We start from the raw sequence: 26,687 nt of genomic DNA, 5'->3' as shown, positions 1-26,687 counted from the left end.
CCAGGAGGGTCTCCCCTCGGGCTGACCCCCCCCCAGCTCCTTCAGCTGCTCCTCCCCAGACCCTGGCTGCCCCTTCCCAAGGCTGTGGCTGTGACCAGCAGAGCGTGGTGGCCACCCAGGCCTCTGCCCCCAGCTGTGCTGCTGACCTCTCTGCTTCCCTCTCCTGCAGGTGTCACTGAGCACAGCACCACTGCCACTGCAGCCTTTGGAGTGGCCCCTGGAGGCTGGACAAGTGCCAAGGGGGGGCCAGGCTCTGGTGGTGCCAGCAAGGGCAGGAGAGGCTCCATGAGTGGAGGAGGGAAAGGAGGAAGCTCTGGAGGGTGGGGATCCAGCTCTGGCAGTGGGGGCTCCATTTGTGGTGGGGGAGGAGGAGGAGGAGGAGGTAAAGGCTATGGAGGAAGCTCTGGGGGGTGGGGATCCAGCTCTGGCAGTGGGGGCTCCATTTGTGGTGGGGGAGGAGGAGGAGGAGGAGGGAAAGGCTATGGAGGAAGCTCTGGGGGGTGGGGATCCAGCTCTGGCAGTGGCAGCTGCAGTCCCCAAAGTGGAGGGATCAGCTCTGGGGGTGGCAGCAGCTCTGGGGGGAAAGGCTCAATCTCAGGAGGAGGAGGAGGTGGTGGAGGAAGCTCAGGGTATGGAGGCTCCAGCTGTAAAGGAGGAGGAGGCTCAGGCAGTGGAGGCTCCATGTCTGGAGGGGGAGGAAGCTCTGGGGGTGGCAGCATCTCTGGGGGGAAAGGATCCATCTCTGGAGGAGGAGGAGGAGGAGGAGGAAGCAAAGGGTATGGAGGTGGAGGAAGCTCTGGGGGTTGGGGCTCCAGCTCTGGCAGTGGGGGCTCCATTTGTGGTGGGGGAGGAGGAGGAGGAGGCAAAGGCTATGGAGGAAGCTCTGGAGGTGGCAGCAGCTCTGGTGGGAAAGGCTCAATCTCAGGAGGAGGAGGAGGAAGCTCAGGCTATGGAGGCTCCATTTGTGGTGGGGGAGGAGGAGGAGGCAAAGGCTATGGAGGAAGCTCTGGGGGTGGCAGCAGCTCTGGGGGGAAAGGCTCAATCTCAGGAGGAGGAGGAGGAGGAAGCTCAGGCTATGGAGGCTCCATTTGTGGTGGTGGTGGAGAAGGAGGCAAAGGCTATGGAGGAAGCTCTGGGGGTGGCAGCAGCTCTGGGGGGAAAGGCTCAATCTCAGGAGGAGGAGGAGGAGGAAGCTCAGGGTATGGAGGCTCCAGCTGTAAAGGAGGTGGAGGCTCAGGCAGTGGAGGCTCCATGTCTGGGGGTGGAAGCATCTCTGGGGGGAAAGGATCCATCTCTGGAGGAGGAGGAGGAGGAGGAAGCAAAGGGTATGGAGGTGGAGGAAGCTCTGGGGGTTGGGGCTCCAGCTCTGGCAGTGGGGGCTCCATTTGTGGTGGGGGAGGAGGAGGAGGAGGCAAAGGCTATGGAGGAAGCTCTGGAGGTGGCAGCAGCTCTGGGGGGAAAGGCTCAATCTCAGGAGGAGGAGGAGGAGGAAGCTCAGGCTATGGAGGCTCCATTTGTGGTGGTGGTGGAGGAGGAGGCAAAGGCTATGGAGGAAGCTCTGGAGGTGGCAGCAGCTCTGGTGGGAAAGGCTCAATCTCAGGAGGAGGAGGAGGAGGTGGAGGAAGCTCAGGGTATGGAGGCTCCAGCTGTAAAGGAGGAGGAGGCTCAGGCAGTGGAGGCTCCATGTCTGGAGGGGGAGGAAGCTCTGGGGGTGGCAGCATCTCTGGGGGGAAAGGCTCCATCTCTGGAGGAGGAGGAGGAGGAAGCTCAGGGTATGGAGGTGGAGGAAGCTCTGGGGGTTGGGGCTCCAGCTCTGGTAGTGGGGGCTCCATTTGTGGTGGGGGAGGAGGAGGAGGAGGTAAAGGCTATGGAGGAAGCTCTGGAGGGTGGGGATCCAGCTCTGGCAGTGGGGGCTCCATTTGTGGTGGGGGAGGAGGAGGAGGCAAAGGCTATGGAGGAAGCTCTGGAGGTGGCAGCAGCTCTGGGGGGATAGGATCTGTGTCTGGAGGGGGAGGAAGCTCTGGGGGGAAAGGCTCAATCTCAGGAGGAGGAGGAGGAGGAAGCTCAGGCTATGGAGGCTCCATTTGTGGTGGGGGAGGAGGAGGAGGCAAAGGCTATGGAGGAAGCTCTGGAGGTGGCAGCAGCTCTGGTGGGAAAGGCTCAATCTCAGGAGGAGGAAGCTCAGGCTATGGAGGCTCCAGCTGTAAAGGAGGAGGAGGCTCAGGCAGTGGAGGCTCCATGTCTGGAGGGGGAGGAAGCTCTGGGGGTGGCAGCATCTCAGGGGGGAAAGGATCCATCTCTGGAGGAGGAGCAGGAGGAGGAGGAAGCAAAGGCTATGGGGGTGGAGGAAGCTCTGGGGGTGGCAGCAGCTCTGGTGGGATAGGATCTGTGTCTGGAGGGGGAGGAAGCTCTGGAGGTGGCCAAAGCTCTGGGGGGAAAGGCTCAATCTCTGGAGGAGGTGGAGGAAGCTCTGGAGGTGGCCAAAGCTCTGGGGGTTGGGGCTCCAGCTCTGGCAGCTGCAGTTCCCACAGTGCAGGGATCAGCTCTGGGGGTGGCCAAAGCTGTGGCAGGAGAGGCTCCAGCTCTGGAGGAGGCTCCATGTCTGGAGGAGGAAGCTCAGGCTCTGGAGGTGGCCAAAGCTCTGGAAGCAGCCAAAGCTCTGGGGGTTGGGGCTCCAGCTCAGGCAGATGCAGTCCCCACGGTGCAGGGATCAGCTCTGGAGGAGGCTCCAGCTCTGGAGGAGGAAGCTCAGGCTCTGGAGGTGGCCAAAGCTCTGGAAGCAGCCAAAGCTCTGGGCGTTGGGGCTCCAGCTCTGGCAGCTGCAGTTCCCATGGTGCAGGGATCAGCTCTGGAGGAGGCAGCAGCTGTGGCAGGAGAGGCTCCAGCTCTGGAGGAGGCTCCATGTCTGGAGGTGGCCAAAGCTCTGGAAGCAGCCAAAGCTCTGGGGGTTGGGCCTCCAGCTCTGGCAGTGGTGGGTGCAGCTCTGGAGGAGGAGGAGGCTCTGGATATGGTGGAGCAAGCTCTGGCAGTGCAGGCTCCAGCTCTGGAGGAGGAAGCTCTGGCAGTGGTGAGTGCAGCTATGGAGGAGGCTCAGGGTATGGAGGAGGAAGCTCTGGCAGGAGAGGCTCCATCTCTGGAGGAGGCTCAGGCAGTGGCAGATGCAGTCCCAGCAGTGCAGGGCTGAGCTCTGGGGGTGGAATTAGCTCTGGCAGGAGAGGCTCCAGCTCTGGAATTGGAGGCAGCTATGGCAGTGGAGGCTCCAGCTCTGGAGGTGCTGGAGGAAGCTCTGGCAGTGGTGAGTGCAGCTATGGAGGAGGCTCAGGGTATGGTGGTGCCAGCTCTGGCAGGAGAGGCTCCAGCTCTGGAATTGGAGGAGGAAGCTATGGCAGTGGAGGCTCCAGCTCTGGAGGTGCTGGAGGAGGAGGCTCAGGCTATGGAGGTGAAAGCTCTGGCAGGAGAGGCTCCATCTCTGGAGGAGGAGGAAGCTCAAGCTATGGAGGAGGTGGCAGCTATGGCAGTGGAGGCTCCAGCTCTGGAGGAAGCTCTGGCAGTGCTGAGTGCAGCTATGGAGGGGGCTCAGGGTATGGTGGTGCCAGCTCTGGCAGGAGAGGCTCCAGCTCTGGAGGAGGCTCAGGCAGTGGCAGATGCAGTCCCAGCAGTGCAGGGCTGAGCTCTGGGGGTGGAATTAGCTCTGGCAGGAGAGGCTCCAGCTCTGGAATTGGAGGAGGAAGCTATGGAAGTGGAGGCTCCAGCTATGGAGGTGCTGGAGGAGGAGGCTCAGGATATGGAGGTGAAAGCTATGGCAGCGGAGGCTCTAGCTCTGGAGGAGGCTCAGGGTATGGAGGAGGAAGCTCTGGCAGGAGAGGCTCCAGCTCTGGAATTGGAAGTGGAGGAAGCTATGGCAGTGGAGGAGGTGGCAGCTATGGCATTGGAGGCTCCAGCTATGGAGGTGCTGGAGGAAGCTCTGGCAGTGCTGAGTGCAGCTATGGAGGAGGCTCAGGGTATGGTGGTGCCAGCTCTGGCAGGAGAGGCTCCAGCTCTGGAGGTACTGGAGGAGGAAGTTATGGCAGTGGAGGAGGAGGAAGCTATGGCAGTGGAGGCTCCAGTTATGGAGGTGCTGGAGGAGGTGGAGGCTCAGGCTATGGAGGTGAAAGCTCTGGCAGGAGAGGCTCCATCTCTGGAGGAGGTGGAGGAAGCTATGGCAGCGGAGGCTCCAGCTCTGGAGGAGGCTCAGGCAGTGGCAGATGCAGTCCCAGCAGTGCAGGGCTGAGCTCTGGGGGTGGAATTAGCTCTGGCAGGAGAGGCTCCAGCTCTGGAATTGGAGGAGGAAGCTATGGCAGTGGAGGCTCCAGCTATGGAGGTGCTGGAGGAGGAGGCTCAGGGTATGGAGGTGAAAGCTCTGGCAGGAGAGGCTCCAGCTCTGGAGGAGGAGGAAGCTCCAGCAGGAGAGGCTCCATCTCTGGAGGTACAGGAGGAGGAAGTTATGGCAGTGGAGGAGGAGGAAGCTCTGGCAGTGGTGAGTGCAGCTATGGAGGAGGCTCAGGGTATGGTGGTGCCAGCTCTGGCAGGAGAGGCTCCAGCTCTGGAATTGGAGGTGGAGGCAGCTATGGCAGTGGAGGCTCCAGCTATGGAGGTGCTGGAGGAGGAAGCTCTGGCACTGGAGGCTCCATCTCTGGAGGAGGCTCAGGCAGTGGCAGATGCAGTCCCAGCAGTGCAGGGCTGAGCTCTGGGGGTGGAATTAGCTCTGGCAGGAGAGGCTCCAGCTCTGGAATTGGAGGCAGCTATGGCAGTGGAGGCTCCAGCTCTGGAGGTGCTGGAGGAAGCTCTGGCAGTGGTGAGTGCAGCTATGGAGGAGGCTCAGGGTATGGTGGTGCCAGCTCTGGCAGGAGAGGCTCCAGCTCTGGAGGAGGAGGAAGCTCAAGCTATGGAGGAGGAGGCAGCTATGGCAGTGGAGGCTCCAGCTATGGAGGTGCTGGAGGAGGAAGTTATGGCAGTGGAGGAGGAGGAAGCTCCAGCAGGAGAGGCTCCATCTCTGGAGGTACAGGAGGAGGAAGCTCTGGCAGTGGAGGCTCCAGCTCTGGAGGAGGCTCAGGGTATGGTGCTGCCAGCTCTGGCAGGAGGGGCTCCATCTCTGGAGGAGGAGGCAGCTATGGCACTGGAGGCTCCAGCTCTGGAGGTGCTGGAGGAGGAGGCTCAGGCTATGGAGGAAGCTCAGGGGGTGGAGCAGGCTCAGGGTATGGAGGAGGAAGCTCTGGCAGGAGAGGCTCCATCTCTGGAGGAGGCTCAGGCAGTGGCAGATGCAGTCCCAGCAGTGCAGGGCTGAGCTCTGGGGGTGGAATTAGCTCTGGCAGGAGAGGCTCCAGCTCTGGAACTGGAGGCAGCTATGGCAGTGGAGGCTCCAGCTATGGAGGTGCTGGAGGTGGAGGAGGCTCAGGGTATGGAGGAGGAAGCTCTGGCAGGAGAGGCTCCAGCTCTGGAGGAGGAGGAAGCTCCAGCAGGAGAGGCTCCATCTCTGGAGGTACAGGAGGAGGAAGTTATGGCAGTGGAGGAGGAGGAAGCTCTGGCAGTGGTGAGTGCAGCTATGGAGGAGGCTCAGGGTATGGTGGTGCCAGCTCTGGCAGGAGAGGCTCCAGCTCTGGAATTGGAGGTGGAGGCAGCTATGGCAGTGGAGGCTCCAGCTATGGAGGTGCTGGAGGAGGAGGCTCAGGCTATGGAGGAAGCTCAGGGGGTGGAGCAGGCTCAGGGTCTGGAGGAGGAAGCTCTGGCAGGAGAGGCTCCAGCTCTGGAATTGGAGGAGGAAGCTCTGGCAGTGGTGAGTGCAGCTATGGAGGAGGCTCAGGGTATGGTGGTGCCAGCTCTGGCAGGAGAGGCTCCAGCTCTGGAATTGGAGGTGGAGGCAGCTATGGCAGTGGAGGCTCCAGCTCTGGAGGTGCTGGAGGAGGAGGCTCAGGCTATGAGGGAGGCTCTGCATCTGGGGGTGGCCATAGCTCTGGGGGTTGGGGCTCCAGCTCTAGGGGTGGAGGGAGCAGCTCTGGTAGGAGAGGTTCTGCCTCTGGAGGAGGAGGAGGAGGCTCAGGCTATGAGGGAGGCTCAGGCTATGGGGGGGGCTCAGGCTATGGGGGGGGCTCAGGCTATGGGGGGGGGCTCAGGCTATGGGGGAGGCTCAGGGTATGAGGGAGGCTCAGGGCATGAGGGAGGCTCAGGGTATGGAGGAAGCTCAGGCTATGAGGGAGGCTCAGGCTATGAGGGAGGCTCAGGGTATGAGGGAGGCTCAGGCTATGAGGGAGGCTCAGGGTATGAGGGAGGCTCAGGCTATGGGGGAGGCTCAGGGCATGAGGGGGACTCAGGCTATGGGGGTGGCCATAGCTCTGGCTGGGATGGATCCAGCTCTGGAGCTGCCTGCTGAGCAGGCAGTGGAGGCTGTGGTGCTGCAGGGGGGACTGCTCTGAGGGGGGCAGGGGGTTGTGGGGCTGGGGGCTGCAGCAGGGAGGGAGGCTGTGCTCAGGGGCAGGACTACAGAGCTGCCTAGGGAAGGGGCTCAGGGGCTGCCTCCCACAGCTGATCCCTGGATGCTGCCAGCGGGATGGGGAGAGAGGGTTCCCCTCCCTGCCAGGGGGAGGTTGGCTTCCTGCCCACCTCTGCCTGCTGCCCCCTGGCTCTCACACCCCCTCAAGCTCCCTCCCCCCCCTGCACAGCCACCTCTGGAAGCCTCCAAGCACACAGCCCTGGGCCAGGGCCATGCTGGGAGGGTTGCTGCTCTCCCCTTGGGCTTTCTCTGAGCAGCTCAGGCTGCTTGGATCCTCTCCCTCTGTGGTCACTAAAAGCTTGAAGCTCAGCCTGCTGTGTCTGTGTCTTGCTCTGGGGGAGGGCAGGGCCTGGCCTGGCTTGGGGAGGGTTTGGAAGAGCTCTTCACAGGGCTTGAAGGGTTTCATAGAGCTCTTGGCCTTGGAGGAGTCCTTGGGGATCACCCAGCCCAAGCTCTCACCCTGAGCTCCCAAGGCTTCCACTGCTGCTGAGCCAACACCACTGAGCCATGGCCCCAGCCCCACACTGGGCTGGCTGTGAAACCCCCCCAGGCATGGGGACTCCATGGGCACCACCTTGGGCAGCCTGAGCCAAGCCTTGGGAACCTTCCCTGGGATGAGATTGTTCCTCATGTCCACCCTGAGCCTCCCCTGGGGCAGCCTGAGGCCATCCCCTCTTGTCCTGGCCCTTGGCCCCAGAGCCCAACTCCCCCCTGGCTCCAGGCTCCTCTCAGGCACTTGCAGGGAGCCAGGAGGTCTCCCCCCAGCACAGGGAGGACCTGGAGCTGCTGGAGAGGCTCCAGAGGAGGCCACCAAGAGCAGCAGAGGCTGCAGAGCCTCCCCTGTGGGGCCAGGCTGGGAGGCTTGGGGCTGTGCAGCCTGGAGAGGAGAAGGCTGCAGGGAGAGCTCAGAGCAGCTGCCAGGAGCTGCAGAGGCTCCAGGAGAGCTGGGCAGGGACCTGGGATGAGGGCTGGGAGGGGCAGGGTGAGGGGAGATGGATTGGAGCTGGGAGAGGAGAGATTGAGAGGGGAGAGGAGGAAGTGAGGCTGGGGAGAGCCTGGCACAGGCTGCCCAGGGAGGCTGTGGCTGCCTCCTGCCTGGGGGTGCTGAGGGCCAGGCTGGATGAGGCCCTGAGCAGCCTGGGCTGGGGGGAGGTGTCCCTGGGCATGGCAGGGGCTTGGAGCTGGCTGAGCCTGGAGCTCCTTTCCAGCCCAACCCATTCCATGACTGACTTTCCACCACCAGAGCTCAGAGGTGCAGCCTCCAGGTGGGGAGCTCAGGGCTGTGTCCCCTGCTGCTTTCTGCCACCTGGATGCTGCTCCTGCACTTCTGATGCAAAGAGTCCCAGGGCTGGAAGGGAGCTCAGGGCTCAGCCAGCCCCAACCCCCTGCCATGGGCAGGGAGCCCTCACACCACAGCAGGTTGCTCACAGCCACCTCCAGCCTGGCCCTCAGCACCTCCAGGGCTGAGGCTTCCAGCACCTCCCTGGGCAGCCTGTGCCAGGCTCTCACCACCCTCCTGGGGAACAACTTCCTCCTCACAGCCAATCTGAGTCTCCCCACTTCCAGTTCTGCTCCATCCCCCCAGTCCTCTCCCTCCCTGACAGCCTCCAAAGTCCCTCCCCAGCTCTCCTGCAGCCCCCTGCAGCCCCTGGGAGGCCACCAGAAGGTCTCCTGGGAGCCTTCTCCTCTGCAGCCTGCACAACCCCAACTCCCTCAGGCTGTGCTCACAGCAGAGCAGCTCCAGCCCTCTGCTCCTCCTGCTGGCCCTGCTCTGGACACCTTCCAGCCCCTCCAGAGCCTTCCTGGAGCAGAGGCTGCAGAGCTGGCCCCAGAGCTGCAGGGGTGGTGTGAGCAGAGCGGAGCAGAGAGGCAGAATCCCCTCCCTGGCCCTGCTGGCCACACTTCTGCTGCTGCAGCCCAGGCTCTGCTTGGCTCTCTGGGCTGCAAGTGCTCCCTGCTGGCTCCTGCTGAGCCTCTCCTCCTCTGTCACCAGCAGGAGCCAAGAGCCTGTGTGGGAAGGGAGGCTCAAGACACGTTAGATGCCACCACCTAGTGGGAGCCAGCTGCTGTGCCAGGGTGCCACAGAACCTCCACAGCAGGCTCTGGCTGGTGGAGTTTTGGGCTCCAGCTCTCTCTGTGGCCAGAGAGGAATTTGCCTCCTGCCTTCTTTGGCAAAAAGCTGGGAAATGAGTGAAGGTCACAAGCTCAGCAGCAGGGCAGGGATGGAGCCCCTGGGCTGGGCACTGGGGTGGCCACAGCTGGCAGCCTGGGGGGGGAGGTTGGTGTCAGCAGGTGGAGAGGAGCCAGGGGGGGCCCAGGGGGGCAAGGAGGCCACCAGCAGCCTGGGCTGCAGCAGCAGTGCTGTGGGCAGCAGCAGCAGGGCAGGGATGGAGCCCCTGGGCTGGGCACTGGGGGGGCACAGCTGGCAGCCTGGGGGCAGCCTTGGGCTCCTCAGGGCCAGGAGGACTTGGAGGGCTGCAGCAGGGCCAGGGAAGGGCAAGGGAGCTGGGGAAGGGGCTGGGGGGGTTGAGGCTGGAGGAGAGGAGGCTGAGGGGAGACCTCCTGGCTCCCTGCCAGTGCCTGAGAGGAGCCTGGAGCCAGGGGGGCTCCTGTTCAACCCAAGCCTCCCCAGGCAGCTCAGTGACTCTCTTCCCTTCTCTCCTCTCTTGGCCCCCAGCTCCCCTGGAGGTGCTCCAGGGCCTGGGGCAGGTGGTGCTGAGGGCCATGGTCCAGCCCCAGGCTTGCTGGGCTGAGATCATCTTTGGCCTCGATGATCCCAAAGGTCTTTTTGCCCAGCAAGAAAACCATTCCCTGGCCCCAGGATCTCTGGGGAGCTGAAAGCTCAAACCAAAGAGCTCTGAGCCTGGGGAGAGGCTGAGGGGACGAGGCCAGGCTGGGAGAGGCTGCTGGGAAGGGGTCCTGGCCCTGGCAGGGAGCTTGGAACTGGCTGAGCTCTGAGCTCCAACCCAGCCCAGGCAGGGAGGAAGCAGCAGGGAGCAAAGCTTTGGCCTCTGAGGGTCCAAGGAGGCTTTGGCAGGGAGCTGCAGGAGCTGAGGTGGCAGCAGGGCTCCACCTGAGGCTGCCTCAGCCTCTCAGGAGACCTCTTCAGCCCCTCAGCAGATCTCCTCTCAGCTCCTCAGCAGATCTCCCCTCAGCCTCTCAGCAGATCTCAGCCCCTCAGCAGATCTCAGCCCCTCAGCAGATCTCCTCTCAGCTCCTCAGGAGATCTCTCCATCCCCTCAGCAGATCTCCCCTCAGCCCCTCAGGAGATCTCAGCCCCTCAGGAGATCTCTCCATCCCCTGAACAGATCTCCCCATCCCCTCAGCAGATCTCCTCAGCCCCTCAGGAGATCTCCCCAGCCCCTCAGCAGATCTCCTCAACCCCTCAGCAGATCTCCCCAGCCCCTCAGCAGATCTCCTCAGCAGATCTCCTCAGCCCCTCAGCAGATCTCAGCAGATCTCCTCAGCCCCTCAGCAGATCTCCTCAACCCCTCAGCAGATCTCCCCAGCCCCTCAGCAGATCTCCTCAGCAGATCTCCCCAGCCCCTCAGCAGATCTCCTCAGCAGATCTCCTCAGCAGATCTCCTCAGCCCCTCAGCAGATCTCCTCGGCAGATCTCCTCAGCCCCTCAGGAGATCTCCTCAGCCCCTCAGCAGATCTCCCCAGCCCCCCAGGAGATCTCCCCCCAGCCTCTGAGCCTTTCCCCTCCCTGCTCTCCCAAGCAGCTCTGGTAAAGCTTTTTGCTGTGCTTGCCCTTGAGCTCTGCAAAGGTTTTGGTGGGGAGGAGCTGGGCCAGGAGCAGAGCAGCTGCAGGAGTGAAGGGGCTCTGAGGGGTCCCAAGGCCAGCAGGGTCCAGCCCCCCACTGCTCCCAGCTGGATGATTCCCAAGCAGGCAGAGCAGAGCTTTGTGCTTTGGAGCTGTTCATTGCCCTGGGATCCCGGAGGGCTTTGGGCCGGGAGGGACCTTTAGAGCTCCCCTGCTCCAACCCCCTGCAGCCAGCTGGGAGCTCTGCAGCCACATCAGGCTGCTCAGAGCCACATCCAGCTCCAGCTCCTCCAAGGGAGTCTGGAGGTGTGAGGTTCACCGAGGCCAGGAGCCAGCAGAGTCCTCCTGCAGCCAACCCTGAGCTGGCTGCAGGCAGAGCAGGGTGGGCAGCAGGGGGGATCCTGCCCCTGGGCTCTGCCCTGCTGGCAGCCAACCTCCAACCCTGCCTCCAGCCCTGCTGTCCCCAGCAGCAGGAGGCCACAGAGCTGCTGGGGGGAGCCCAGGGGAGGCCACAGAGAGGCTGCCAGGGCTGGAGCAGCTCTGCTGGGAGCACAGCCTGAGGGAGCTGGGGCTGTGCAGCCCAGAGGGGAGAAGGCTCCAGGGGGACCTCAGAGCTGCCCCCAGAGCCTGAAGGGATCCTGCAGGAAGGCTGCAGAGAGACTTTGGCTGAGGGGGGCTGGAGCCAGCCCCAGGGGGAAGGGTTTGGAGCTGAGGCAGAGCAGGGCTGGAGTGGAGCTGAGGGAGAAGCTCTGCAGCAGGAGGCTGCTGAGAGCCTGGCCCAGGCTGCCCAGGGAGGCTGTGGCTGCCTCCTGCCTGGGGGTGCTGAGGGCCAGGCTGGATGAGGCCCTGAGCAGCTGAGCCTGGCTGAGAGCAGTCCCTGGGCACAGGGGGGGAGCTTGGAAGTGGCTGAGCTCTGAGCTCCCTTCCAGGCTGAGCCACTCTGTGGCTCTGGGATGTGTTCAGGGCTGTTCACTGCACGAAGCATTTTGCCCTCTTCTACCACAAGGAGGAATTTGAAGTGTCCAGGGCCATGGAGAGCTTCCCAGCCCCCCAGCCCTGTGCCTCATGGATCCTCCTGTCCACCCCAGACTCTCCTTAGAGGTTCTATCCCAGGCTCTCCTTGGCTGTCCCACCCCAGGCTCTCCTTGGCTGTCCCACCCCAGGCTCTCCTTGGCTGTCCCACCCCAGGCTCTCCTTGGCTGTCCCACCCCAGGCTCTCCTTGGCTGTCCCACCCCAGATTGTCCTTGGCTGTCCCACCCCAGGCTCTCCTTGGCTGTCCCACCCCAGACTCTCCTTGGCTGTCCCACCCCAGAGTGTCCTTGGCTGTCCCACCCCAGAGTGTCCTTGGCTGTCCCACCCCAGGCTCTCCTTGGCTGTCCCACCCCAGGCTGTCCTTGGCTGTCCCACCCCAGGCTCTCCTTGGCTGTCCCACCCCAGACTGTCCTTGGCTGTCCCACCCCAGAGTGTCCTTGGCTGTCCCACCCCAGGCTCTCCTTGGCTGTCCCACCCCAGATTGTCCTTGGCTGTCCCACCCCAGGCTCTCCTTGGCTGTCCCACCCCAGACTGTCCTTGGCTGTCCCACCCCAGATTGTCCTTGGCTGTCCCACCCCAGACTCTCCTTGGCTGTCCCACCCCAGGCTGTCCTTGGCTGTCCCACCCCAGACTCTCCTTGGCTGTCCCACCCCAGGCTGTCCTTGGCTGTCCCACCCCAGGCTCTCCTTGGCTGTCCCACCCCAGACTCTCCTTGGCTGTCCCACCCCAGGCTCTCCTTGGCTGTCCCACCCCAGGCTCTCCTTGGCTGTCCCACCCCAGGCTCTCCTTGGTGTCCCACCTCAGACTCTCCTTGGCTGTCCCACCTCAGATTGTCCTTGGCTGTCCCACCCCAGGCTCTCCTTGGCTGTCCCACCCCAGATTGTCCTTGGCTGTCCCACCTCAGATTGTCCTTGGCTGTCCCACCCCAGGCTGTCCTTGGCTGTCCCACCCCAGGCTCTCCTTGGCTGTCCCACCCCAGGCTGTCCTTGGCTGTCCCACCCCAGATTGTCCTTGGTGTCCCACCCCAGACTCTCCTTGGCTGTCCCACCCCAGGCTGTCCTTGGCTGTCCCACCCCAGATTGTCCTTGGTGTCCCACCCCAGGCTCTCCTTGGCTGTCCCACCCCAGACTCTCCTTGGCTGTCCCACCCCAGGCTCTCCTTGGCTGTCCCACCCCAGGCTCTCCTTGGCTGTCCCACCCCAGGCTGTCCTTGGCTGTCCCACCCCAGGCTCTCCTTGGCTGTCCCACCCCAGGCTCTCCTTGGCTGTCCCACCCCAGCCTCTCCTGGAATGTTCTATCCCAGCCTCTCCTGGAATGTTCTGTCCCAGGCTCTCCTGGACTGTCCCACCCCAGCCTGTCCTTGACACAGGAGCTGCTCTCAAGGCCACTTCCTAGGCTCTAATTAAGTCGAGGAGTGAGGAGGAACCAAACCCAAGGCCGAAGCCTCTCCAGCCCCAGCCCCTGGGATGCTCAGAGCTGGGCAGGCCAGCAAAGCACTTTGGGAGCAGCAGAATTCCAGAGGATTTCACAAACCTCCAGAGCCCTGCCTGAGCTTTGCAGATTTTCAGCCCAGCAAGCTGCTCCCAGGAGAGGCAAAGCCCCAAGGGAGGCAAAGCCCCAAGGGAGTCATTCCCCTGCCCCGGCCAAGCCCTGCTGCTCCGCCGCCTATAAAGGAAGGCAGCTCAGGGGTGGTGGAGCTGAGGAGCCCCTTGCAGGGAGCTGAATGCTTCTGCTGGCCTCCAGTGCTCCTCTCTCCTCCTGTCCTGCTGCCAGCATGAGCCAGCAGCTGGCAGCTGGGAGGTCCTGCCAGGGCAGGAGGTGCTTCTCCTCCTCCTCCGCCGCCAGCGGGCTGAGCCGCCGCCGGGGCAGCGCCTTCCCCGCCGCCGCTCCCCTGGCCAGAGGCTGTGGAGCCTGGAGCCGCAGCTGCCAAAGCCTCCGTGGCACAGATGGCTGGGGGAGGGATCCTCCTGGCCTCTGGGGAGGCTGGGGGTGCAGGGGCACCCCTGGCAGCAGGGGTGGGGGGAGGCAGGGCTCGGGCAGGAGCGGGAGCGGAGGGCTCGGCGCGGCGCAGGCGAAGGAGAACCTCCTGAAGCCTCCGGGGGGGAAGGCTGAGCCCCAGCCCCAGCAGCTCCAGCAGCAGGAGGGAGAGCAGATGGAGAGCCTCAACAAGCAGTTTGCCTCCCTGATTGACAAGGTGAGAGCTGAGCCAGGGCCTCAGCAGTGAGGGCTAAGTGTGAAGGGAGCCTCTGGGGCTTTGGTTCCTCTCCTCCTCTTATCCTCTCCCCTGAGCCTGGTGCTGCTTTTCCCCTGCACACCTCCAGCGCCAGGAGCTGCAGGTGAACCTCCTCCTGCTCTTTCACCCTGCTCCAGGAGCTCTGAGGAGCTGCATCTGGGTTGGTGTAGATAGTGAAGGGACCTGGGCCTCCAAGGTGTTCCTCCTGAGCCTCTTCACCCTTGGCTTCCCCCTGTGCCCCCAGACTCTGTAAAGCTCTTTGTGCACTGCCAGCCAGCTGAGCAGCAGCTCCAGCTCAGGATCCCATGGGATCTGCAGCTGCCATGAAGGTTGTGCTGCCAGGGCCTGCTTGGAGCAGGGCAGAGCAGCAGAGTCACTTCCCTGCAGGATCACAGGGTGCAGAGATTTAGATTTGGGCTGGAAGGGAGCTCAGGGCTCAGCCAGCTCCAAGCCCCTGCCCTGCCCAGGGACCCCTCCCCTCAGCCCAGGCTGCTCAGGGCCTCATCCAGCCTGGACCTCAGCACCCCCAGGCAGGAGGCAGCCACAGCCTCCCTGGGCAGCCTGTGCCAGGCTCTCCCCAGCCTCACTTCCTCCTCTCCCCTCTCAATCTCTCCTCTCCCAGCTCCAATCCATCTCCCCTCACCCTGCCCCTCCCAGCCCTCATCCCAAGTCCCTGCCCAGCTCTCCTGGAGCCTCTGCAGCTCCTGGCAGCTGCTCTGAGCTCTCCCTGCAGCCTTCTCCTCTCCAGGCTCCACAGCCCCAAGCCTCCCAGCCTGGCCCCACAGGGGAGGCTCTGCAGCCTCTGCTGCTCTTGGTGGCCTCCTCTGGAGCCTCCCCAGCAGCTGCAGCTCCTCCCTGTGCTGGGGATCCCAGGGCTGGGGGCAGTGCTGCAGGGGAGGTCTGAGCAGAGGGTCAGGATCCCCTCCCTTGTGAATGAAGATCTCATTGCCCCTCTTTTGCCCTCCCAAAGTGCAGCAGACCCCTGGGGCACTGACTCAGAGGAGAAGAAGCCTTCTTCCCCCCTCCTCTTCCTCTGCTCCCCGAGCACTGCAGGCCCCTGCCCGAGCTGACTTCGCTTTCTGAATGCAGGTTCAGCATCTGGAGCAGCAGAACAGGAGGCTGGTGACCAAATGGGCCCTGCTCCAAAAGCAGCTCCTGCCCTGCCAGAGGCACAGCAAGGAAGCCTTTGGCAGCTTCATCTGCAGCCTGCAGGGGCAGCTGGAGCTGCTGCTGCACGAGAAGGGGCAGATGGAGCCCGAGCTGAGCCAGGGGCAGAAGGCTGCTGAAGAGTTCAGGTGCAAGTGAGTGAGCAGAAGCCCCCCGGGGGCAGGGGGCTCCAGCACCCTCTCTGCTGGGGCTTCTCTTTTGCTCCATGTCAGTAGAACCATCAGAGATTCCTGGGATGCTTTGGCTTGGAAGGGACCTGGAAGGTCATCCAGGCTCACCCCCCCTGCCCTGGGCAGGGACACCTCCCACTGGACCTCTCTTGCAGCTCCAGAAGATGAGATCCAAACCCACCCTGGCCCTAAATACCCAGACAGGAGCTGCAGCCTCAGAATGAGTCACTGACCCCTTCCCTTCCCTTCCCTTCCCTTCCCTTCCCTTCCCTTCCCTTCCCTTCCCTTCCCTTCCCTTCCCTTCCCTTCCCTTCCCTTCCCTTCCCTTCCCTTCCCTTCCCTTCCCTTCCCTTCCCTTCCCTTCCCTTCCCTTCCCTTCCCTTCCCTTCCCTTCCCTTCCCTTCCCTTCCCTTCCCTTCCCTTCCCTTCCCTTCCCTTCCCTTCCCTTCCCTTCCCTTCCCTTCCCTTCCCTTCCCTTCCCTTCCCTTCCCTTCCCTTCCCTTCCCTTCCCTTCCCTTCCCTTCCCTTCCCTTCCCTTCCCTTCCCTTCCCTCAGGTACCAGCAGGAAGAGAGCCGACGTGCAGCAGCTGAGAAGGAGTTTGAGCTGCTGGGCAAGGTGAGGCTGCTGTGGGTGGAAGGGTTGGGTGCAGTGAGGATGCTGTGGGTGGAAGGGTTGGGTGCAGTGAGGATGCTGTGGGTGCAGTGAGGATGCTGTGGGTGCAGTGAGGCTGCTGTGGGTGGAAGGGTTGGGTGCAGTGAGGATGCTGTGGGTGGAAGGGTTGGGTGCAGTGAGGATGCTGTGGGTGGAAGGGTTGGGTGCAGTGAGGATGCTGTGGGTGCAGTGAGGATGCTGTGGAGCTGCCAGAAGGGAGTCCAAGCTCAGCCTTGGCACAAGAGCACTGCTCTCCTCCCTCTCCTCCTGCCCTGCCTGCTCCTGGGGCCCAAGCCAGGAGGGACTCCAAGCAAGAGCTCAGCAGAAGCTTTTGGGGATCCCTCAGCTGTTGCTCCCCAGGGATGCTGCCTGAGCTCCCCAGGGATGCTGCCTGAGCTCCCCAGGGATGCTGCCTGAGCTCCCCAGGGGTGCTGCCTGAGCTCTCCAGGGATGCTGCCTGAGCTCCCCAGGGATGCTGCCTGAGCTTCCCAGGGATGCTGCCTGAGCTCCCCAGGGATGCTGCCTGAGCTCCCCAGGGATGCTGCCTGAGCTCCCCAGGGGTGCTGCCTGAGCTCTCCAGGGATGCTGCCTGAGCTCCCCAGGGATGCTGCCTGAGCTTCCCAGGGATGCTGCCTGAGCTCCCCAGGGGTGCTGCCTGAGCTGCCCAGGGATGCTGCCTGAGCTCCCCAGGGATGCTGCCTGAGCTCCCCAGGGATGCTGCCTGAGCTCCCCAGGGGTGCTGCCTGAGCTCCCCAGGGATGCTGCCTGAGCTCCCCAGGGGTGCTGCCTGAGCTCTCCAGGGATGCTGCCTGAGCTCCCCAGGGATGCTGCCTGAGCTTCCCAGGGATGCTGCCTGAGCTCCCCAGGGATGCTGCCTGAGCTCCCCAGGGGTGCTGCCTGAGCTCCCCAGGGGTGCTGCCTGAGCTCCTCAGGGATGCTGCCTGAGCTCCTCAGGGATGCTGCCTGAGCTCCCCAGGGATGCTGCCTGAGCTCCCCAGCCAGCAGGGAGCTGCCCTCCCAGGCAGCAGTTTAACCCTAAGTGTGTGGCAACTCCCCCAGGATGCAGACTCTCTCTATCTGGCCAAGCTTGAGCTGGAGGCAAAGGTGAAGAGCCTGAAGGAGGAGATGGAGTTCCTGAAAGGTCTCTCTGCTCAGGTATGGAAGCTCCTGGCCCCAGAACTGCTTGGTGGAAGCCACCAGCTCCTTGGCTCAGAGAATTCCTTGGCTCAGAGAATGCTTTAGGTTGGGAGGGAGCTTCAGAGGTCACCCAGTGCAGCTCCCCTGCAGCCAGCAGGGACAGAGCAGTCTGGAACAACCTGGCCTGGGATGGTGCCAGGGATGGGGCAGCTCCAACCTCTCTGGGCAGCCTGGGCCAGGCTCACACCAGGGTCAAACATTTCTCCTCTCTGAGTTCACTCCTTGTCCCCTCCCCAGCTTTCTGCTCAGCACCCCCCTGAAGCCCTGCAAGGCCACCAGGAGGGCTCCCTGGAGCCTTCTCCTCTCCAGGCTGAGCAACCCCAACCCTCCCAGCCTGGCCTCACAGCAGAGGGCTGCCAGCACCCCCAGCACAGGGCCACAGAATCCTTCTGGCTGGCAAAGCTCTTGGAGCTCATCCAGCACAACCCTTCTGTGAGCCCTGGCCCTCAGCACCACAGCTGCAGGGCTCTGGAGCCCCTCCAGGCATGGGGACTCCACCAGCACCTCCCTGGGCAGCCTGGGCCAGGCTTGCAGAACCCTTCCAGGGCAGAAGTTTCTCCTCAGGGCCAACCCTGGGGCAGCCTGAGGCCATCTCCTCTGCTCCTGGCCCTTGGCCCCAGAGCCCAACCCCCCCTGGCTCCAGGCTCCTCTCAGACACTTGCAGGGAGCCAGGAGGTCTCCCCTCAGCCTCCTCTCCTGCAGCCTCAACCCCCCCAGCTCCCTCCCCCAGCTCCCTCCCCAGCTCCCTTGCCCTTCCCTGGCCCTGCTGCAGCCCTCCAAGTCCTCCTGGCCCTGAGGAGCCCAAGGCTGCCCCCAGGCTCAGCTGCTCCTCACTCACAGCTAAGGAAGACTTTGAGATCTTCAGCCTCCCCCAGCCCCTCAGGCTGCTTGGTGAGCAGCTGCAGCCTCCTGGGCTGGTAGCTCAGGCCCCACTGCTGCTGGGGGTGTTGCTCCTGCTGGAAAGAAGGGGCAAGGACAGAGAGATGCTGACAGGCACTGCCCATGGCCTGCAGGGGATGACTGAGCTGGAGAGAAGTCCCTCTGACACCTCTGTGGTGGTGAGGATGGACAACAGCAGAGCCCTGGACGTGGAGAGCATCCTCAGGAGCATCCAGGGCTGCTGTGAGGATGTGGCTCAGAAGACCAAAGCAGAGCTGGAGGCACTGTACAGACCCAGGGTGAGTTGCAGCTGCTGGTGGCACCCACAGAGAGGCTGCCAGGGCTGGGGCAGCTCTGCTGGGAGCACAGCCTGAGGGAGCTGGGGGGGGGAGAAGGCTCCAGGGGGACCTCAGAGCTGCTGCCAGAGCCTGAAGGGATCCTGCAGGAAGGCTGCAGAGAGACTTTGGCTGAGGGGGGCTGGAGCCAGCCCCAGGGGGAAGGGTTTGGAGCTGAGGCAGAGCAGGGCTGGAGTGGAGCTGAGGGAGAAGCTCTGCAGCAGGAGGCTGCTGAGAGCCTGGCCCAGGCTGCCCAGGGAGGCTGTGGCTGCCTCCTGCCTGGGGGTGCTGAGGACCTCATCCATCCTGGCCCAGTTGGGGCTGTGGAGCCTGGAGAAGAGAAGGCTGCAGGGAGAGCTCAGAGCAGCTGCCAGGAGCTGCAGAGGCTCCAGGAGAGCTGGGCAGGGACTTGGGACAGGGCTGGGGAGGGGCAGGGTGAGGGGAGATGGATTGGAGCTGGGAGAGGAGAGATTGAGAGGGGAGAGGAGGAAGTGAGGCTGGGGAGAGCCTGGCACAGGCTGCCCAGGGAGGCTGTGGCTGCCTCCTGCCTGGGGGTGCTGAGGTCCAGGCTGGATGAGGCCCTGAGCAGCTGAGCCTGGCTGAGAGCAGTCCCTGGGCTGGGTGGGGAGGTTGGAACTGGCTGAGCTCTGAGCTCCCTTCCAATCTCAGCCTTGCTCCTCAGTCCCCCCAGGGCCTAAAGCAGCACTGCAGGTGAGGAGGTTTCCCTCCTGTCTCCACCACCCAACTCTGGACCTGCTGCTCCATTCTGCTGAACTCTGTGAGCCCAAACTCAGCAGGGGAGCCCCAGGGAGCACAGTGGGACAGGGCTGGGGCATTGCAGGCATGGGGAGGCTGGAGGGGAGCTGGGCAGGGAACCTGCAGGAGGAAAGCTCCACCTGCTGCTGGGAGTCTGAGGGGCTGCAGAGCCCTGGGGACCTCTCCAAACCAAGGCTGACTCCCCCTGGGGACAGCAGCAGGGCTCCTGCACCCTGCCCCTTCCCAGCACTGATCCCCAGCTCTCTCTTTCCTTACCACCAGTTCCAGGAGCTTGAGGAGGCCAAGGGGAGAGGCTGTGATGAGCTGAAGTCCCACCAGAAGGAGATGGAGGAGCTGAGATCTGTGGTGCACAGCAGACAGCACGACCTGGAGGATGTCAAGCAGGAGGCAAGGAGAGAGGAGAAGGCTCTGGGGAGACCTCAGAGCTGCAGCTCCATGCCTGGAGGGGAGCTCCAGGCAGGCTGGGGGGAGGGACTGCTCAGGAGGGGCTGTGGGGAGAGCAGCAGGGGCAGTGGTTGGGCACTGGAGCAGGGCAGACTCAGGCTGGGCACCAGGAGGGAGTTCTGCACCAGCAGGGTGGTGGAAGCCTGGCACAGGCTGCCCAGGGAGGTGGTGGAGGCTCCATCCCTGGAGACCTTCAAGGTCAAGCTTGATGTGGCCCTGGGCAGCCTGCTGGAGCTGGGGGAGTCCCTGCTGCCTGCAGGGGGGGGGGCTCAAGATGACCTTGGAAGGTCCTTTCCAACCCAGTGCAATCTGTGAGGCCATGGCTGGGCTCCTCCAAGGCCTTCCCCAACCAAACCCACTCCATGGTTCCAGGTTTCCTACATCCTTCCATCCTAGTCATTGCCTCACCTGCCCCTGCTGCCACTGGCCTGGAGAAGGAAAGGCCCTGGGGGTGCTGGGGGAGGAGAGGCTCAGCAGGAGCCAGCAGGGAGCACTTGCAGCCCAGAGAGCCAAGCAGAGCCTGGGCTGCAGCAGCAGAAGTGTGGCCAGCAGGGCCAGGGAGGGGATTCTGCCCCTCTGCTCAGCTCTGCTCACACCACCCCTGCAGCTCTGGGGCCAGCTCTGCAGCCTCTGCTCCAGGAAGGCTCTGGAGGGGCTGGAAGGTGTCCAGAGCAGGGCCAGCAGGAGGAGCAGAGGGCTGGAGCTGCTCTGCTGTGAGCACAGCCTGAGGGAGTTGGGGTTGTGCAGGCTGCAGAGGAGAAGGCTCCCAGGAGACCTTCTGGTGGCCTCCCAGGAGCTGCAGGGGGCTGCAGGAGAGCTGGGGAGGGACTTTGGAGGCTGTCAGGGAGGGAGAGGACTGGGGGGGATGGAGCAGAACTGGAAGTGGGGAGACTCAGGTTGGCTGTGAGGAAGAAGTTGTTCCCCAGGAGGGTGGTGAGAGCCTGGCACAGGCTGCCCAGGGAGGTGCTGGAAGCCTCAGCCCTGGAGGTGCTGAGGGCCAGGCTGGAGGTGGCTGTGAGCAACCTGCTGCGGTGTGAGGGCTCCCTGCCCATGGCAGGGGGTTGGGGCTGGCTGAGCCTTGAGCTCCCTTCCAGCCCTGACCATTCTCTGGTTCTAAGGGAGGAATCCTCAGCTGCCTGATGCCCTTTGGATGGTGGCAAAGACCTAAAGGCACCAGGGGAGAGCCTGGGGTAAGCCACAGCCCCTTGCAGAGTGGCTGCAGCAGGAGCCCTGGCAGGAGGAAACCCTTCTGAGGCAGGCTCAAAGCTCCCAAGGAGAAGCAGGGAGGAAAATGAATCAGCAGGAGGAACTCAGCACCCATGGGTGCTGCTTGTGCCTGGCAGCCAGAGCAGCTCCTTCCATGGCTCCCCACAGGGACTCAGCACCCATGGGTGCTGCTTGTGCCTGGCAGCCAAAGCAGCTCCTTCCATGGCTCCCCACAGGGACTCAGCACCCATGGGTGCTGCTTGTGCCTGGCAGCCAAAGCAGCTCCTTCCATGGCTCCCAACAGGGACTCAGCACCCATGGGTGCTGCTCTCCTCGGGGAGAAGGTTGGACCTGGCCTGGCAGCCACAGACACTGAGGGGCAGCAGCTGGAGAGGAGCCAGGGGGAGCCCAGGGGGGCAAGGAGGCCACCAGCAGCCTGGGCTGCAGCAGCAGTGCTGTGGGCAGCAGCAGCAGGGCAGGGATGCTGCCCCTGGGCTGGGCACTGGGGGGGCACAGCTGGCAGCCTGGGGGCAGCCTTGGGCTCCTCAGGGCCAGGAGGGCTGCAGCAGGGCCAGGGAAGGGCAAGGGAGCTGGGGAGGGGGCTGGGGAGGGAGCTGGGGGGGTTGAGGCTGGAGGAGAGGAGGCTGAGGGGAGACCTCCTGGCTCCCTGCAAGTGCCTGAGAGGAGCCTGGAGCCAGGGGGGGTTGGGCTCTGGGGCCAAGGGCCAGGAGCAGAGGAGATGGCCTCAGGCTGCCCCAGGGCAGGCTCAGCTTGGCCCTGAGGAGAAACTTCTGCCCTGGAAGGGTTCTGCAAGCCTGGCCCAGGCTGCCCAGGGAGGTGCTGGTGGAGTGCCCAGCCCTGGAGGTGCTTCCAGCCCCCTGTGGCCATGGTTTGGAGGCCATGGTTGGGTTGCTGGCTGGGCTGGGTGACCTCAGAGGCCTTTTTCAACCCACACCAGTTGATGACTCTCAGATTCTGCCCCCAGCCTTGGCTGCCCAGGAGCCAGCACTGTGCCCTTGTGGCCAAGGAGGCCAAGGCTCTGCTGGGGTGCAGCAGGAAGAGTTGTGGCCAGCAGGCTGGGAGAGCTTCTCCTGCCTTGCCCTGGAGTCCTGTGTCCAGTTCTGGGCTCCCCAGCTCAGGAGGGGCAGGGACTGGCTGGAGAGGGCACAGGAGATGGCTGTGAAGGTGCTGAGGGGGTCTGGAGCAGCTCAGGGGGAAAGCTTGAGGGGCTTGGGGCTCTGCAGCCTGAGGGGGGATCTGATCAATGCTGATCAATACTGCAGGGCTGGGGGGGCAGGAGGCTGGGGCCAGGCTGTGCTCAGTGGTGCCCAGGGCCAGGCCAAGGGGCAGGGGGCACAAACTGCACCCTAGGAGCTTCCAGCTGAACATGAGGAGGAACTTCTCTCATTCAGGGGTGGTGGAGGCCTGGGGCTGCCCAGGGAGGTGCTGGAGTCTCCATCCCTGGAGCCATCCCAAAGCCTCCTGGATGCCAACCCCTGTGACCTGGGGTGACCTGCTGACCCCCAGGGCTCCTCTCCAGCCCCTCCTGGGTGCTGTGAAGACAGCCTCAGCAGTTCCCCAGGCTGGGGCTCTGGCAGGGAGGGAGAAAGCCTCCTGCCAGGGCGGATGTGAGGAGGGAGAGGGCAGGGAGCTGAAGGGCTGCTGGTGTCCCTCCTGCCAGGTGGCCTCCCTGCAGACCTCCCTCTGGCAGCTGGAGCAGCGTGGAGCCTGTGCCCTGCAGGATGCCCAGGAGAAGCAGCTGGGGCTGCAGGGTGCCCTGCAGAAGGCCAGGGAGGAGCTGGCTGCCATGCTGGGGGACTGCCAGCAGCTGCTCGGCCGCAGGCTGGCTCTGGGCATCGAGATTGCAGCATACAAGACCCTGCTGGAGGGAGAGGAGAGGAGGTAGGCACTGCCCCAGCCCCCTCTGGCTACCACTGCAGCCCCCTCTGGCTACCACTGCAGCCAGCTGTGGCTACCACTGGAACCACCTGTGGCTACCACTGCAGCCCCCTGTGGCTACCACTGCAGCCCCCTCTGGCTACCACTGCAGCCCCCTGTGGCTACCACTGCAGCCCCCTGTGGCTACCACTGCAACCATGTGTGGGCAGTGGACAGCAGGCAGTGGGCAGTGAGCAGTGGGCAGGAGGCAGTGAGCAGGGGGCAGGGGGCAGTGGACAGGGGACAGTGGGCAGGGGGCAGTGGGTAGGGAGCAGTGGGTAGGGGTCAGCAGGCAGGGGGCAGTGGGCAGTGGGCATGAGGCAGTGGACAGGGGGCAGGGGGCAGTGGGCATGGGGCAGGGGGCAGTGGGCATGGGGCAGTGGGCAGGGGGCAGTGGGCAGTGGGCAGGGGGCAGTGGGCAGGGGGCATGGGGCAGTGGGCAGGGGGCAGGGGGCAGTGGGCATGGGGCAGTGGGCAGTGGGCATGGGGCATTGGGCAGGGGGCAGGGGGCAGTGGGCAGGGGGCAGTGGGCAGGGGGCAGTGGGCAGTGGGCATGGGGCAGTGGGCAGTGGGCAGGGGGCAGTGGGCAGGGGGCAGGGGGCAGTGGGCAGGGGGCAGTGACCTTGGGACTCTTGAGTGCAGGGGGCTGGGGGAGGCCAAGTCCTGGCTGCTGTGGATAACCTTCTGCCCTTCCTCCCCTGCAGGGTCTGCCTCAGGAGCCTGCTGAGTGCCTGTGAGTAAGCTCAGGGCTCCCTCTGCTCCTCCTGGCCTCAGGGCACCACGGAGGGGCTGGGGCTGGAAGGGACCTCTGGGCATCACCCAGCCCAACCCCCCTGCCAGAGCAGGGCAAGGACTCCCAGAGTGGCTCAGCCTGGAAGGGAGCTCAGAGCTCAGCCACTTCCAACCTCCCCACCCTGCCCAGGGACTGCTCTCAGCCAGGCTCAGCTGCTCAGGGCCTCATCCAGCCTGGCCCTCAGCACCCCCAGGCAGGAGGCAGCCACAGCCTCCCTGGGCAGCCTGGGCCAGGCTCTCAGCAGCCTCCTGCTGCAGAGCTTCTCCCTCAGCTCCACTCCAACCCTGCTCTGCCTCAGCTCCAAACCCTTCCCCCTGGGGCTGGCTCCAGCCCCCCTCAGCCAAAGTCTCTCTGCAGCCTTCCTGCAGGATCCCTTCAGGCAGCTCTGAGGTGCCCCTGGAGCCTTCTCCCCTCTGGGCTGCACAGCCCCAGCTGCCTCAGCCTGTGCTCCCAGCAGAGCTGCTCCAGCCCTGGCAGCCTCTCTGTGGCCTCCCCTGGGCTCCCCCCAGCAGCTCTGTGGCCTCCTGCTGCTGGGGACAGCAGAGCTGGGGGCAGGGTTGGAGGTTGGCTGCCAGCAGGGCAGAGCCATTCACATGGGAATGTGTCCAATGGGTCTTGCATGTCTCCAGAGGAGCCTCCACAGCCTCTCTGGGCAGCCTGCTCAGGGCTCCAGCACCTGAAGCAAGCTCTGGTTTGCTGGGGGGGGGGGAGGTGAAGGCTGCAGCCCCCCCCTGGCTGACCCAGGTTTGTGTTTTCCCCTGGCAGTGATCTCCACCCCCTGCAAAACCATCTCTGGCTGGGAAGGTGACCTGGGATGTGGATCTGGCAGACAGCCCCAGGGATGCAAACCCTCCTGCAGCCCTGGCAGCGCTTCCCTGGCCCAAGATGCTGCTGCCTGCCGCCAAGGATCCTCCTCCAGGGGTGCTGGCAGCTCCCAAGGCAGGCAGCACCTCCCTGCTGCTCCCAGCTGCAGCCCCAGGAGTGGAGAACAGAGGGCTGGAGGTGGGAGCCGGCCCTGCCACCCCTCAGCCCCTCCAGGCCCTGCTGGAGTCTGCAGCAGAGCTGCAGGGGGCTGTGGAGAGAGCTGCAGAGCTGCAGGGAGAGCTGCAGAGCTGCAGGGAGCTGCAGGGCTGCAGGGAGCTGTGGAGAGGGCTGCAGGGCTGCCAAGAGCTGCGGGGAGAGCTGCAGAGCTGCAGGGAGCTGCAGGGCTGCAGGGAGCTGCGGGGAGAGCTGCAGAGCTGCAGGGAGCTGCAGGGCGAGCTGCAGAGCTGCAGGGAGCTGCAGGGCTGCAGGGAGCTGCGGGGAGAGCTGCAGGGATGCACAGAGCTGTGGAGAGAGCTGCAGAGCTGCAGGGAGCTGTGGGGAGAGCTGCAGAGCTGCAGGGAGCTGCAGGGGGAGCTGCAGAGCTGCAGGGAGCTGCAGGGCGAGCTGCAGAGCTGCAGGGAGCTGCGGGGAGAGCTGCAGAGCTGCAGGGAGCTGCAGGGCGAGCTGCAGAGCTGCAGGGAGCTGCAGGGCTGCAGGGAGCTGCGGGGAGAGCTGCAGGGATGCACAGAGCTGCAGGGAGCTGCAGGGCTGCAGGGAGCTGTGGAGAGGGCTGCAGGGCTGCCAAGAGCTGCGGGGAGAGCTGCAGAGCTGCAGGGAGCTGCAGGGCTGCAGGGAGCTGCGGGGAGAGCTGCAGAGCTGCAGGGAGCTGCAGGGGGAGCTGCAGAGCTGCAGGGAGCTGCAGGGCTGCAGGGAGCTGCGGGGAGAGCTGCAGGGATGCACAGAGCTGTGGAGAGAGCCACACTGCTGCAGGGAGCTGCAGAACTGCAGGGCTGCAGGGAGCTGCAGGGCTGCAGGGAGCTGCGGGGAGAGCTGCAGAGCTGCCAAGAGCTCAGCTCCCCTCCCCCAGGGGCTGTGTTGTGCAGGGGGGGAGGGTCCCAGCTGCACCTCTGTGCCTCAGCAGCTCCCAGCTCTAAGCTGCGGCTGTGAGAGTCCAGCAGCTGAGCGCTGGGGCAGGAAGCTGCAAGCTCTGCACCCTGCAGTGTCCTCAGCTCCACCTTGCAGCCCAGCCAGAGGCAGTGCTGGGTCCAAGAGCATCCTGCAACCACATCAGAGGTGGAGCACATCAAAAAGAGGACACTTGGAGCCTGTTCCTTTTGGCTGCTGCTGCTGCTGGGGGTGGCTTGGGGCCCTCCTCTGCTCTCCGCTCCGCTCCTGCTTCCCACCAGCCTTCCCCTCCGTGCCCCTGGTGAAGCCCTGCTGCAGGCTGTGAGGGGTTTGAGCCAGAATCCTTCCCCTTGGAGTTCTCTGGGAAGTGTTGCTGGAAATGAGCTCTCCAGGACTCGCCCCAAGCCTCCCCGAGGGCAGCTCCCAGGCAGGCAGCGGAGCCCTGGGGCCGCGGGGGGCAGGGCTGCAGAGCTGCCCTTTGTCGGCCGGGTTGGAGGAGCTGCTCCTCTGCAGGAGGAGTCACAAAGGAGATCTCACTTCAAAAAGCCAACCTCTCCCCTTCTGGAGTCAGCAAAGAGCAAGCTTGCAGCCTTTGTTCTCCTGGCTTGGTGTCCTCCACCACCCCCAGCCCCTTCCCCCCCCTCCTGCTGACTCAGGAGCTTGACCCTTTCTGCTCTTCTCCCAATAAACTGTGCAGAGCCAACCTCTTGCCTCTTGTGGAGCTCACTGCCTGCCCAGGGCACACAAATCCCAGGGCCAAACTGCACCAGACCTTCTGGGCTGCTTCTTGCACCCCAGGGGGAAGCTGTGTCCTGGGCTGCAGCAGCAGGAGGCAGAGCAGCAGCACAGGGAGGGGATCCTGACCCTCTGCTCTGCTCTGCTCTGCCCTCCCCTGCAGCACTGCCTCCAGCCCTGGGACCCCCAGCACAGGGAGGACCTGGAGCTGCTGGAGAGGCTCCAGAGGAGGCCACCAAGAGTCCCAGCAGAGAGGGTGCTGGAGCCCCCTGCCCCCGGGGGGGCTTCTGCTCACTCACTTGCACCTGAACTCCTCAGCAGCCTTCTGCCCCTGGCTCAGCTTGGGCTCCATCTGCCCCTTCTCGTGCAGCAGCAGCTCCAGCTGCCCCTGCAGGCTGCAGATGAAGCTGCCAAAGGCTTCCTTGCTGTGCCTCTGGCAGGGCAGGAGCTGCTTTTGGAGCAGGGCCCATTTGGTCACCAGCCTCCTGTTCTGCTGCTCCAGATGCTGAACCTGCATTCAGAAAGCGAAGTCAGCTCGGGCAGGGGCCTGCAGTGCTCGGGGAGCAGAGGAAGAGGAGGGGGGAAGAAGGCTTCTTCTCCTCTGAGTCAGTGCCCCAGGGGTCTGCTGCACTTTGGGAGGGCAAAAGAGGGGCAATGAGATCTTCATTGACAAGGGAGGGGATCCTGACCCTCTGCTCAGACCTCCCCTGCAGCACTGCCCCCAGCCCTGGGACCCCCAGCACAGGGAGGACCTGGAGCTGCTGGAGAGCCTCCAGAGGAGGCCACCAAGAGCAGCAGAGGCTGCAGAGCCTCCCCTGTGGGGCCAGGCTGGGAGGCTTGAAGAGGAGAAGGCTGCAGGTAGAGCTTAGAACAGCTTCCAATAGCTGAAGAGGCTCCAGGAGAGCTGG

General features: G+C 64.2%; 1 protein-coding gene across 1 annotated transcript; it reads left to right on the top strand.

Moving 5' to 3' along the window:
* Positions 1-1,420: 1,420 nt before the first annotated feature.
* LOC128899108 (keratin, type II cytoskeletal 7-like) lies at positions 1,421-23,063 on the top strand. Its single transcript, XM_054177348.1, has 9 exons — positions 1,421-1,648; positions 13,096-13,518; positions 14,647-14,858; positions 15,450-15,510; positions 16,606-16,701; positions 17,757-17,921; positions 18,996-19,121; positions 22,066-22,286; positions 23,027-23,063. The coding sequence occupies exons 1-9, from the start codon at positions 1,421-1,423 to the stop codon at positions 23,061-23,063; spliced, it is 1,569 nt and encodes a 522-aa protein (XP_054033323.1).
* Positions 23,064-26,687: the final 3,624 nt, after the last annotated feature.

The sequence above is a fragment of the Dryobates pubescens genome, chromosome 40 (genome assembly GCF_014839835.1).
Source record: "Dryobates pubescens isolate bDryPub1 chromosome 40, bDryPub1.pri, whole genome shotgun sequence".
In the NCBI taxonomy this organism is placed as follows: domain Eukaryota; kingdom Metazoa; phylum Chordata; class Aves; order Piciformes; family Picidae; genus Dryobates; species Dryobates pubescens.
Note: the sequence above shows the minus strand (reverse complement) of the source record. Positions and strands in the feature narration are given on the sequence as shown.

What these genes read in the sequence shown, in the direction of transcription:
- LOC128899108 (XM_054177348.1), top strand. Translation starts at nt 1,421, where the DNA reads ATGGAGGAAGCTCTGGAGGTGGCAGCAGCTCTGGGGGGAAAGGCTCAA. An exon ending in TTGCCTCCCTGATTGACAAG is followed by an intron (nt 13,519 to 14,646) that starts GTGAGAGCTGAG and finishes TTCTGAATGCAG; the next exon opens with GTTCAGCATCTGGAGCAGCA. An exon ending in AGGCACTGTACAGACCCAGG is followed by an intron (nt 17,922 to 18,995) that starts GTGAGTTGCAGC and finishes CCTTACCACCAG; the next exon opens with TTCCAGGAGCTTGAGGAGGC.